The 14,077-nt window shown below is 39.7% G+C and overlaps 1 protein-coding gene across 2 annotated transcripts in view; it reads left to right on the top strand.

Annotated features, from left to right (window-relative positions):
- septin9b (septin 9b) overlaps window positions 1-14,077 on the top strand; it is a 127,157-nt gene that overhangs the window by 24,289 nt on the left and 88,791 nt on the right. Inside the window, exon 1 of one of the 2 annotated variants that reach the window (XM_067459505.1) lies at window positions 5,024-5,161. The exons of the other annotated variant lie outside the window; for it this stretch is intronic. Coding sequence (XP_067315606.1) covers window positions 5,140-5,161 — 22 coding nt within the window. The 5' untranslated portion in view covers window positions 5,024-5,139. Of the gene's footprint in view, window positions 1-5,023; window positions 5,162-14,077 lie in introns of those variants that run through there. 2 annotated transcript variants of the gene reach the window in all.

The following is a 14,077-nucleotide window of genomic DNA, read 5'->3' as shown; positions in this document are numbered from 1 at the left end:
ATTTGGAATTTGGGGAAAAAGTTGTCAGTAGTTTATAGAATAAAACAAAAATGTAAATTTTATCCAAACACATACCTATAAATAGTAAACCCAGAGAAACTGATAATTTTGCAGTGGTCCTGTATTTTTTATTTTTTTCCCCAGTTTTTTTTAAAATTCATATATTGTGAATTGTTTCAAACTAAAATATAAAAATATTATTAATTTAAAATCTATTATTAATAATCCACATGTATTTTTATACAAATAAATCAATTTTTATTTTATCTTTGTTATCTCTATTATGCCTTTTCCTTGGAAAAAACACATAAAAAAATAAACCTGCAGCCCCCTGGGGTTCCTCTGATGTTAGTTAGAATACCCCTCTATTATTTAACACTATTACATCTAGGGATTATATTGTTATCACCTGCAAATATTTTTTTTTTTTTTGTAACCTGTTGTTTTAGCTGCGTTTATGGTCCTTTAACAAATATGTCTAGCACACTGCTGGGATTTTGCCAAGTGCTTTTAAAAAAAGCACACCCAGCCTTTAATTTAATCTCTGCTGTAAGCCTGTAAAAATACCTTTCTTGTTTGATGTCTTTTCTCCTACACCCTGCTTTTTCATAAGTAATTTGTGTGCTTTTGTAGGATTGAATTGGTTTTCAGTCAATTTTGAAACCTTTCTTTTATGTAAAGTATGTTTCAAAAATAAAGTTTTAGCAGTAGTCAACCACTGAAAATTAGATTGCAGGCATGTCTTTTACCCGGCAAGAAGATTTATATAGAGCAAAAGAACTACTGTATTTCCTAAAAACGCCAATTATTTCTAGAACCAGATTATTATAGGCTTATTTCATCTGCGTCATCGGTGACCCAGAAGGAATAATCATCAGTAGTGATATGAGGCCTTTTTTATCCTTTGGAAATGGAGAAGAGATCTTGTATCCTGATGTGTTGCACATACACTAAACAGAGACCCAGGTACATTTGATCATAGATGAGGTGTAGGTGATAGGTCATCGTGAGTTTGTTATGAGTAAATCTTTCTGCGTGGATTTCACTGTTTGTTGTCACTGACAGCCTTAAAAATCTTAATGCACTGTGATGCATTGAAAATTACAAATCAGTCATTTTTCTTTAATGCTATTTTTACACCAGACCATATTGATGACTCAAACACAAACAGACCATCTGTACAGCCATGGTGATTTGCCAGCACTATGTGATGGACTTAAAGTCCCTGTAAAGTCAAAATTAGGTATGTGTTCTGGGTTTATCACACCACAGAAAATTTTTATTAACAACCCAGCCAAATTTAAATGATAAAAAAGTAGCCAAGTAAATAAAATAAGAGATCAAAATCTTGAAAACATTAGAAGTATTCTCTGCTCTTAAATGCTGGGGGTGTGTCCGCTGGCTGCGCTGAAACCACGCCCACTCGGGGGAAGAAGCTGCCTCCGCCTCACTCAACTGTCACTGCTACAGCCGGAATGGATGCTCCCACAACCTATGTGTTTCACTCGCGCCCTCACCTGCAATGTTTGTGTCCACTCCCGTAAACTTTATCAAGTAAACAGCCGCTTTAATCTTCTTCTCAACTTATTGTGTTGACTCCATTTCTACTACACGCCATTTCCCAATCTCCCCGCGGGTCTCCCGCAAAATATTCTGCCCGTCCACTCCCGCCTGCAGCAAAGGTAAAACCGCCTGCTCCTGCGGGAGCCCAAACCAAATGCAGCCCTCTAACGTGGACTACCTACTATAATTATAACATAAGCACACAAGGAAACTTACACTCATTGGTGGGCACGTAACGTTACTGCCGATGATGTTGGCACCGGCTTATTGGATTATCAGTGAATCTGAGTTGTCTCCGACGAAAGTTTATAAAACTATCCTTTGTAAAAAGATATCAAAGTGGCTCTTCACAAAATGAATCCAGCTCTTCTTGATGAACGGTTTTCAGAAATTTAAATAAGGACACAGATCTGTTTTCAGTGATCACATCCAGGTAATACACATTTCCGCGACGAAGTACTGACAGTAACTCGCGATTGAGCCACAAACTGACGCGGATGTGCTCTAGTTTTAGTGTTAAGGGAGGAGCCAGCCTCAGAGGCTCTAGTGTGACAGTAGGGGCGGGGCCATGCTCAGAAGCTCTAGTGCGTCATCAAGCCACTGTTTTAGCCCCCCAAGAAAATCTGGTACACTGCTATGGTTAAAAACGATTTAACGGTCACACATCATTTATAATGTGTTTAGAATTTTTTTAGACTTGCCTTTACAGGGTCTTTAAGAAAAATGTGCAAAATAAATAATAGCCAATACATAAATAAAAAAATTCTTAAGGGTAGGCAATTTTCGGAGAGGCTAGCAAAACCGACCAGCTTTAAATTAGCTACCACAGCGTCTCCAATGCCATTTCTTTCTTCAAAACAAATAAATACATACAGCAGTCTGCAAAGCATCACGAGAGATAAACTACCTCATGTCTCAAAGAAAATAACATTACAATAAACATAAATAACTGAAAGGGATAGTCAACCCAAAAATTTAAATGTGATGTTTATCTGCTTACCCCCAGTGAATCCAAAATGTAGGTGTCTTTGTTTCTTCAGTAGAACACAAAAGAATATTTTTTTAACACTAGATGAGATTTGTTTGGATATGAGGTAAAAAAAAAAAAAAAGAACATAAATACTGTTCTGTTTCTCACAGAAGCCAATCGGTTTGTGTCTTAAGACATCAATGTGTCCTCATGAGCAGCAGGGTTTTTGTGCATGTTGCCCAAGCATGTTTTTTTTTTAAACTCTCATAGAGTTGTTACCCATTCACATACATTATGACTGGCAGACTGCAACGGTTGAAGTTAAAAATCTTAATTTGTGTTTGTTTGTGAAACAAAGACACCTACATCTTGGATGCACGGGGGGGGGGGGGGGGGGGATGGGGGGAGAGGGGACAAGTAGATAAGCATCACATTTTCATTTTTGGGTGAACTATCCCTTTAAAGATCACTGACCTGTACCACTTGAATGCTGCAGATTCATTTCAGCATTGATATTGCTGCCATTGAATGGCATTAATTCGAGTCACAAACCACTCCGAGTATAACGTTGAGGGTTTCCATCTCTTCCAAATTACAGTAGATATGGCGTGAATGCAGTAAAAGCTCATTGTTTTAGTTCAAGAGGAACTGTGTTGACAGGCAGGTAGGACATCTTACTCTTGCATTCGGCCCAAATGCAATGATTAGACACACATTTAATGGTCCCATGCCTTCCACAGATGGAAAACGAAAAAATACTTTGTTGGTCCCCCTTTTGCTGGCAAAACAGCCCTGACCTGTCAAGGCATGGACTCCACTAGACTTCTGAAGGTGCACTGTTTCTGGCACCTATATATGTTAGCAGCAGACCCTTTAAGTCCTGTAAGTTGCGAGGTGGGGCCTCCATGGATTGAACTTGTTTGTTCAACACATTCCACGGATGCTCTGTAGGATTGAGATCTGGGGAATTTGGAGGCCAAGTAAACACCTCGTTGTTGTGCTCCTCAACCCATTACTGAACCTTTTTTTGCTTTATGGCAGGGTGTATTATCCTGCTGAAAGAGACCACAGCCACTAGGAAATACCGTTTCCATGAAAGGGTGTACATGATCTGCAACCATGCTTAGGCAGGTGTTTTACATGTCAAAATAACATCCACATGGATGGCAGGACCCAAGGTTTTCAAGCAGAACATTGTCCAAAGCATTACACTGCCTCAGCTGTCTTGCCTTCTTCCCATAGTGCATGCTGGTGCCATGTGTTCTCCAGGTAAGCGGTGCACACACACCTGACCATCCATGTGATGTAAAAGAAAACATGATTCATCAAACCAGGCCACCTTCTTCCATTGCTGCATGGTTCATTGCTAATGTTCATGTTTTGGTGCTTTCGGTGGTGGACAGGGGTCACTATGGGCACCCTGACTGGTCTGCGGCTATGCAGCCCCATACGCAACAAATTACGATGCAGTGTGTATTGTGACACCTTTCTTTTCGATCCAGCTTTAAATTCTTGAGCCATTTGAGCTACAGTAACTGATCTGTTATATCAGACCACACATGCCAGCCTTTGCTCCCCACGTGCATCAATGAGTCTAGGCCGCACATGACCCTGTTGCTGGTTCACCACTGTTCCTTCCTTGGACCTCTTTTGATAAATACTGACCATTGTTAACCGGGAACACCCCACAAGCGCTGCAGTTTTGGAGATACTTTGACCCAGTTGTCTAGCCATCACAATTTAGCTCTTGTCAAACGCTTTCCCATTTTTCCTGCTTTTATATATATATATATATATATATATATATATATATATATATATATATATATATATATATATATATATATATATATATATATATATATATGTATATATTTAGACAACTTTACTTAGTGATTTCTATTATGATGTGAAAAGCAAATCACCTATCCTGCCTCTGTACCTTAATACTAACAATAATAGTGTACAGATACTTGCATTGTTTCAATAATGTAATTAACATTGTATTGCAATTCATGTTGTTTCAGCTGTATCAAACCCATTGGTTTAAAGACTTCTCTCATTTATTTTTATAGTGAGAGCATGAGGCTGTTTACACAATCACATGGCTTATCCCCATCTCAGAGATACAATACAGCTTCAGTGTCAAAAGAGGTCAAAAGAAAGACGAAAGAAGATTGAATGAAGCCATATGATCAGCACATGTCAGTGCAGTTCCATTGGATGCAATTGTCAATAAAACACTTTGAACAATTTTAAGATTAGTATCAGGAAGGGAAAATAGAGACAAAAGAAAGAGAGTGAGAAAGAAAGGAAAATAAAGAACAAAGTGAGTGGACAGAGAGAGAAAGAGAGAGAGACAGAGAGAGAGAGAGAGAGAGAGAGAGAGAGAGAGAGAGAGAGAGAGAGAGAGAGAGGGAGAGAGAGAGAGAGAGAGAGAGAGAGAGAGAGAGAGAGAGAGAGAGAGAGAGAGAGAGACTGACTGACTGACTGACTGTGAGAGTGACTAAACTCTCGGAAAAAGCAAAAGGGGAAGTCTGCAAATAAAGGGAGAGGAGGAGAAACGCTAGAAACCACATGTGGCTGTTAGGAACCATAATCCAGCTATGGAGCGAGACAGAATTGCTGGTAAGTAAGCCTATATCTCTCTTTCAGATTAAAAGACAGCTGAGAAAGAGTATCTTTGTAAATCATTTTGAAATGTACCCGCTACTCTGGGTTTGTCTTTAGAGAGATGTATAGAATGTACTGAGTTTGTAATATCTACTTTGTGCAGGTTGGTCAGTTGGTGATCAGGCACAGTTGTCACACTCACTACTCCATTTTCATCTTAGTTTGAATCGAAGCAGTTTGGAAGGATATTGTTGTTCCGTGTAATCTGTACTGTGCCATATGTGTCCATTAAGTGCCCAAATCATTATGTTTGGTCTATGTGGATTATGCTTTTTATTTTTTAAGGAAGACACATGACCATGGGTGTGATTTTATCAATAAGGAAGTGGAACCTGATTTTAGTTTCTGCTTTTTGAGTTTTCTCATAATTTGTACTTCTTTAAGTCTGCCTTTTAAGTATTTTTTTTACTTTTTTCAATACTGTCGTTACCCAATTCATTGGTGAACTGATTGGCACAATAGTTCAATTTAAATGAGAACAAGATAGAAGCATACGTTTGTTGAATGTGGACAACTCCCTAGTAAATTTCAATAATATGTGTATGAGAGTGTCACAGTGAGAAGGTTTACCTTACTCAGCAGAATCTCCCATAAGGATTGTGTCAGTATCACAACGCAGAGCAGCTGTGCATGGAGGGGTTTGCTGTGTGGCATGCCTTAAATCTTTAGAGCTCCTGTAACATCAGCTGTTCGTGCGCAATGCCACACGCCTTGCACACACCCTGATACAGTATATTGTTTGTTTGTTTGTTTTTCATCTTTTCGTTTTGCAATACATAATGCTTTGTGTTGTTGATCAGAATGACATCAAAAACTGAGAATTGCAAATATATATATATTTTGAATGTGTTTTTTATGTGACATCAAGGGACAAATATTGTAGAATTGTATTGAATTTAGTCTGCTGTGCAGTTTAACAGGTGACCACAGAGGGGCGTTGAAGCTTTTCTGCACCAGAATATTATATATATTGTAAATTCAAATACAACTTTTGTTTCTGGTGAAAAAAATGACATGGAAATGGATGGAGTCTGTAAATGTGTCTTTGGTTTGAAAGATGTTCAATTGTGTGCAATAATAATAATAATAATAATAATAATAATAATAATAATAATAATAATAATAATAATAATAATAATAATAATATGTTTCATTTCTATAGCGCCTTTCCCAAGCTCAGGACGCTTCACAATAACAGTAAAAACCAGTAGTTTATACATAGACGAACAGTGGACATTTGCCCAGTCCAAGTAATGAGTGATTGCAGTTGCAAATCGCACTATATTTGCAATACAATATGAAAAACATAGGTAACAAACATTAATTACAGACAGCATGGTGGGCAGTTAGAGTAGAGATGAAACAGATTATTGGTAGAGTGTTAACATTTTGATTGTGTTATGTCAAGTTAACATTTTCATGACTGATTATACTGATTAAACAAATGTGTTCTGAGTTTACATTTAAATTCATGTAACGTGTTGTTGTCCTGAGAGGCAGGGGGAGAGAGTTCCATAGCTTAGGTGCTGTAACAAAGAAAGACCTGTCACCCATAGATGATAAACGAAATCTCCTGTGTAAAGCTGTTTGTGTTGTGGTGGAGTGTGTGTGTTATCAGGGATGGGAACAGATTTCCGAACTGTAAGTTCAGCTTTATCAAGGAAGTTGTGGGCAGAGCTACTTCCTGGTTCTGTGAATCCATTGGTTTGCATATGTTGCCATGGCAATTAACACACCGGATTGTTTTGAAAATGATATGTGGCATAATCCTAGAACTTTTTGACCCTTGAGTCTCCTCTAAGAGCTCAGACACAAGATTGTTACTTGTCAACACTTTAGCATAGTTAAGATAACAAGCACACAGAGAGAAACACGGATCATCTCGTGTGGTGGAATATAGCAGAGAGAGCAAATTTAACAAATTATATGTCTGATGCCAAGTTCACACTGCACGATTGTATCCCCGATTTTGACTCGCCACCAGGTTTTGCGGAATCCTTGACAAATGCCCGAAATCATGGGCAAATCAGTGCTCGTTCATGCGAGTGACAATCACGCAGTGATCAAAGAGGCGATCTGAGAGATTCCTGCTTGTGTGAAATGTGTTTTGACGGAAAATCATATCGGCGATGACCTACAACCAATGAGAGAGCAAGATACAGCGCAGCGGTATATTATATTAAATATATCAGTATATTAATTAAATACTTTTTTTTTTTTTTTTTTTACAATTATATAAAACAGGAACAAAGCAAAAACATTAGTTTGACCAGCCGCAAAACAGCAGCACAGTGCGAAATTATTTATTTACCTCAAACTCTCTTTGCAGAACACACAATACTTGCTCCCTGCGTCTCACCAACCATTTTTTTTTTTTTCCTTTTGGATCAATTTGGATCTCAAGCTTCTTGTGGGCTTACCATTAATAACAATTCCAGTCTTGTGGAAGAACTCCGGTCTGATGTATGATCTTGCATTGTTTCCTTGTCATATCTTGCGTGTGTTTGGTTGTGAAAGTAGTTTGCAGGCGAGTTGTCCACGATTCTTCTTCTTGAAAAGTCATGCAATGTGATCCATTGTGCAGTGTAAGCACAACAGCGACTGAATGCTACCCCAGGTAGTCATGCAGTGTGAAAAAGAAGTTCAATCTGACTACTTGAACTCCGATCTGACTATCTGAAAATCGTGCAGTGTGAACTCGGCATAAAGTGGACTATCGAAATAAAAGTCTGTAACAAGGTTTGTTGATAAGGGAAGGAGGGGGGAAAACCAGCGAACGTTCGTCATAAACTTTAATCCAAAAATTAACAATAAACAAAACTCTTGTCCAAAACTTGGTCCTCTATCGTCTTTTACTCTCAATCCTCTTTTTATCCTTCTGGAGCTCGTTGTGGCTTTAGAGTTTAGATCTTTGTGACGTGTGTGCTTGCTCCGTTCCCGCAGCATTTGGCCACCGCTTGCCACTTCCTTGAAATACGTCTCATAGGAGCGTTTACTAAAGTTGCGCCCCTATCGACAATATTTTAATTAATTAAATCGGACGCACAGGATCGTATTCTATTCTCCTGTTGACAGCAGGACACTTTCATTTTAAAGCATTTTTCCCTTTTATCTGCTGAATATTTCAGGTTTTGCATAGCTCATAGCATTGCACTATACAACAACAACATGTGATCATGCGATTGTGAGTTCGATCCCAGAGAACTCATGTGCTCAGAAAGTGTGTCTGCACTATAAATCACTGGGTAGGTTTAGGGATGGGTGTAGTTGTAAATTAAAAAATATATATTTTTGCTAAATGGAAATAACAAATGGTGGTAAAAAGTCCAGACATTGCATTAAAATGAACACGCATTTTGGTTGGTAACAACAGTCATACGTCATTTCATGACGTCAGACGTAACACGACACTGTCATTATTTTTACACCAGCTAGAGGGTGACGTTAAAACGTAAATATAGGTCGTAATAAGGTGCTTGAAAAATGACCTATAGAGTGATTGGCTTCTGTTGCGTGAGTAGTCAATGAGCTTGCTGCTCAGCATTTAAATACTTGGTCAGTTTTTTGTCAGTTCTTCAAATTATCAACAACTAAGAAAAAATTATGTTCTTTATACTTTTATCACTATTACATGCATTATTACATGGTAATAGCTTTATAATGGCAGTGACTGTTGGGTCATTTTTGAAGTCCATAAAATTTCCATTATAAAACTGTTCCACATGGCTTTAAGCTACGTCTGACGAGCGGAACTTTTTCCGTAAGTTGAATACGGCAATTCGCTGGAATCTAGATAATTTACTTTAGCTTCACTTCAGAAGGCTTTTATATTAAAGGGTTACTTCAGCGATTAGCAAATGGCTTTGTATCAGTAGAAACCCTGGAGTATATTCAAATGATTGTGCTTCCCCCCTCATATCCCCCTGAGACAAGAGATTTATGCATTTTATTTCTGGAAAAATTCCCCCCATGACGCAAATTGACGATATTTGCATCATAGGAGGAATGTTTGGCCAAAAGCTAAAAACTACAGCCAGCAGAGGGAGCAATTTTCACATGTTTTCAACACATGCATGGGGTATGGGAGATTACACTCACAGCACAGCTTGCAGCTGCAGGCATTAATTTAAACGGATGCTAAGCAATGTAAGTCTTTTAACTTCTCAAATTAATTTCTATGAAAGTTAAGCTTCCAAATGCATGAACTGAAAACGACGCACCAGACTGAACACGCGTTGTGATTGTAGGCCGCGAATGTGGTCGTGATTTCCTCAGCTCTCATCACGAGAGCTCATTCAGCTCATTTATGACGTTAAATGTAATCTGATTCCAGCAGCATTGTGCTGTGAGACTCATGCAGCAACTCGGTCGTTATATTGAACAGACACGTTCAGTATTTAATTGTAAGTGTCTGTTCTCTAACTCAGTCACTGTAATCCAGTAGCGGTGGCTTTGGGAATGGCCTCGCAGGGCAGCGAAGCATTCTGGGAATTGTAGTCTTTCATCCCCAAGAGACAAAAATACATTTTCTGTCTTTTCTCAGTCTAGAAGACACAACATTTAAAAATAATTTCACATTTCTACTACATTAATGACCCAGTTTAAATACAGATTCATCTTTCCAGCGCTGAAGTACCCGGCCCTTTAACCCCCCGGGGCCATGCAGAACTGTTTTTGACGGACAGATTTTCAGAATTTACCCAACAGTCAGTGCCATTATAAAGCTTGGATTAGGCAGGACATTTTTAATATAACTCAAACGAATGCCATATACACCTAGGATGAATGTGAAGGTGAGTCAGGGTGAGGGTAATTTATGGGATCATTTTCATTTTTGGGTGAACTGACCCTGTAACATGTCATAACACAATAAGTTTACTTAAAAGTATGACAATTATTATTAAATATTATAATAACAATGATTTAAAATGTTAAAATGTTCACTCTCTTTAAGCACACTTCAGTGCCCTTTTATTTAATTAATATAATATTAGCTGCAAGTACAGTTAAGAAACATTTTTAAGATTTGAAATGCACTACAATTGCACATTTAATAAAGTTCAATAAATAGCACTTATTTTTCACAATGATGTGTATGAACATACATTAAGTACATTTGTGTGTGTTTACAATGATACACAAATGTTGTGTATTCACAGGCAGGATTTGTGGACACATTTTGAATAACTTTGTAACTGCACAATCAATCCTCCAGCAGATTAATCAAATTGTTATGTAATTTCTACAGCCTTTCAAGTGAACATCCTGCGTTCAGTGAACTCCAAACCGGACGCACAAGTAGTGGTCTTGTTCCATTAAAGTGGCGTATGGGATATCCTGAATGACCTCACACGTGTACACACACACACACACATACACACACACAAACACACACACACACACACACACACACACACACACACACACACACACACACACACACACACACACACACACACACACACACACACACACACACACACACACACACACACACACACACACACACACACACACACACACACACACACATAAACCAACATAAAATCAGTAATTATTACTCTGCTATTTTATAACAGAACACGTAAGTCTTACCTTTCAGAAACACTGGTGTTTAAGGGCTTTGGATAATCACAGCTTTGGCACAGAGATTCAGAGAAAGAGTGGCACAATTCTCTTAGTATCATCGTCACTGACCACTGTGAAAATAGTCACTTTAAATAAACAAGGAAGTTCAAGGTTGTTTGTGTGTATGAACAGTATGTGCACATATAAAAGTAATACTATAGTACAACTACAGTCTTGTAGACCCTTTTGAAAATATTCAGTAGCCTATACAGTTTAATTTACACCTTGGTCCCCAAAGATATTTAAACCAGTAAGACTGCCCTGTGTTCTCAGAATTGCACTGTGGTATTAATTAAATGTTATTCCCCAAGGAAGGGAAATTAAATCTCTCTTTTTTTATATCCTACTTGTCTCTAAATGTTTTTTACAGTTACTGAACCTGACTGACTAATCAACAGACTGAAATGGTAATAAGGAAATCTACTAAAAAAGCTGCAAGATCCCTTATGTTGTATTTTAAGACCTGGTCACACTAAAGGTGCTTTCACACTAGCACGTTTGGTGCGCACCCGGGTTCGACTGACGTCAGAGTTCGGTTTGTTTGGATGATGTGAACGCTGTCTTTCGAACTCGGGTTCGCACCCAAAAACTGTACCCCAGTCCACTTAAAAAGGGTGGTCCGGGGATCATTAAAGTGAACTCTGCTACGGTTCGGTGCTGATGTGAACACAATCCTACTAAATTGCGGAAGTAAACATGATTTAATAAATAATGTGTGTTTGTGTGTGTTTCACTCCTTTTCCTGGTGAGCGTGATTGACTTATGTCAAGCAAAGAACTGTAAATCTAATTCCTGCTCACCTTTAGCCTTCTTTAGAGCATTTGCAGTACATTTGTGGCAGATAGACGCAAGTTCCATTATATACGGAAGGTAACAAAACCAATGGTTCAAAAACAAAAATATAAAAGTGACGGGAACAACGCTATGCATTTTGCTGCCTTTATGCTCGCTGTTGTTACTAAACAACCAGGTAAACAGCTGCTGCTTTGATGATGCAAACAAAGCGTGGTTTGGACCCAAATAATATAATATGAACACAGTCCAGGGGGAGGGGGGAGACCATGTTGGTTCAAAAATATATAGATCTGTTGTTAATGATATCACATGCAGATGGTGCCGTAAACTTAGTTGATAACAAGTTGGTAACAAAGCCGCGCTAGCTTTGCAAATAGTCGCTTTGAGAGGCATGTAGGAGATATGGCAGGACAATGCAATGCTCGTTGCCTCTTAAGGGAACCGAGGTTACAGTCGTAACCTAGGCGTTCCCTTTCTAGGTGACTGTCCAGTGTGATTCTGTGGGATCAGCACTAGGACGAGAGCACTTGGGACCCTGGAGTAGAGTCCAAGTCCAGAGAGTAGAACCTGTGTGCGGTCAGGACCACCCTGCCGCATCACAAATGTCTTGAAGAGCACTGGACAGCCATGGGAGAAGGCTGTCCGACCGCCTCATAAGCAAGTGAGATAGTCTCAACCACCCACTTGCTCATTCTTTGCTTAGATGCAGAAGACCCTTTGCTAGGGGGCCCAAAGCACACAAACAATTGTTCGGATTTACGCCACAGGGCAGCTCTACAGGGAAGCATCTAAAGCCCTAAAAGGGCACAGCAAATTATTATTTTCCTTGTCCGTATCTTGAAACGGTGGAGGACAGAAGGCCTGCAGTACGATAGCTCTGGTTACATTCGTAGGGACCTTAGGAATATAACCTGGCCTAGGATGAAGGAAGGCCTTAACCATGCCAGGTGCAAATTCCAGGCACGACTGTTATCGACAGTGCTTGCAAATCCCCTGTCCTTTTAAGAGATGAGATAGCGAGGAGAAACAAAGCTTTTAGGGTTAAAAACTTATCAGGAACCTCCTCTAATGGCTCAAAGGGAGCTAGGGAGAGGCCCTGAAGGACAGTAGCCAGATCCCAAGTCAGTACCCTGGCGTGAACTGCAGGCCTAAGCCTCAGAGTACCATGGAGGAAACAAGATAAAAACAGATCTTTACCCAAAGACATACCACCTACAGGAATTTGGTAAGCACCTATGGCCGCCACATAAACCTTTAAGGTGGAAGGGGATAGACCTGCAGTGAACCGGTCCTGAAGGAACTCCAGCACTGTACCAACCGGGCAGTCAACTAGATCCCACCGACAGTCACTACACAATGAAGTGAAAACATTCCACTTCAGAGCATAAAGTTTCCTCATGGAAGGAGCTCTGGAGTGTAGAATGGTCTCCACAACCTCAGTCAAGAGACCTACTCCTTTGAGCTGGGCCCCCTCAGAGGCCAAGCCCACAGCTTCCACAGTTCTGGATGGAGTTGAAGTAATGCGCCCCCTGCTTGGGACAGAAGGTCCCTCTTGACAGGTAACTCCAGTGGAAGCCCGTCGGGGAGAGATACTAGATCGGAGAGCCATATTCGGCCTGTGCAATGCAGTGCTTGGGGGAGCAGCGGGACCAGAGCCCTGGGGAGCGCGAGCCTGAACGTCCTTGTGAAAGAACGATAGGCGGGATCCGAGTGTCCATAATGGAAGCACTTCACAGCCAGTGCCCTCAAATGCTAGCTGTGCATGCTCCTTTCCCAAACAAGAAATGCAAAAGGTGTGTGTGTCCACTCGTAAGGAAACGCGGGCAGGGATGCACACACACACTGAATTGCTGCTTACTTGCCATAGTGTTTTGTTAACGTTACTTTACTAAGCCAGAAAAACACTTGAAAAACCACTGAACAGATATAACACAGAGCGCTACTGAAGACACAGAAGCTAGGGCGGCTTTGTTTGGGCTGGCTTTATAGCTTCCTGGTTTTTGTGACGTCACCGGCTCTGACATCCTGTCACACCATTGGACTGATTTTACATGTGCTTCAAGACGTCATCACGCAAAGCGTTCCCATAGTGTCATTCAATACAACGGGAGTTCCCTCTTCAGGGAACTGAAAGATTTGTCGGAAGCTTAGTAGTGGTGACGTTGAAGTTGTGGGACATGGTTCGTTATAGCCTACCTTTAGTTTTTTTACTGCATTCAAAATGTATAAAAGTTATGGACAAAACATGTAAGTATTATACATTTTTGTTGATCACAAAATTTGTTCCTGTAATCCAAAAGCCTATGGGAAAATTCTATTGGATTTTGATGAGGGAACCAGTCCAACGCTAACTTCTAGCTGGCCTACAAAATGACTTAATATCTTCACCACTCTATTAATCGATTCAATTAATGACAAATGATTTATTTCAATTTATCATTATTTATA

The sequence above is a fragment of the Pseudorasbora parva genome, chromosome 12 (assembly GCF_024679245.1).
Source record: "Pseudorasbora parva isolate DD20220531a chromosome 12, ASM2467924v1, whole genome shotgun sequence".
In the NCBI taxonomy this organism is placed as follows: Eukaryota; Metazoa; Chordata; class Actinopteri; order Cypriniformes; family Gobionidae; genus Pseudorasbora; species Pseudorasbora parva.
Note: the sequence above shows the minus strand (reverse complement) of the source record. Positions and strands in the feature narration are given on the sequence as shown.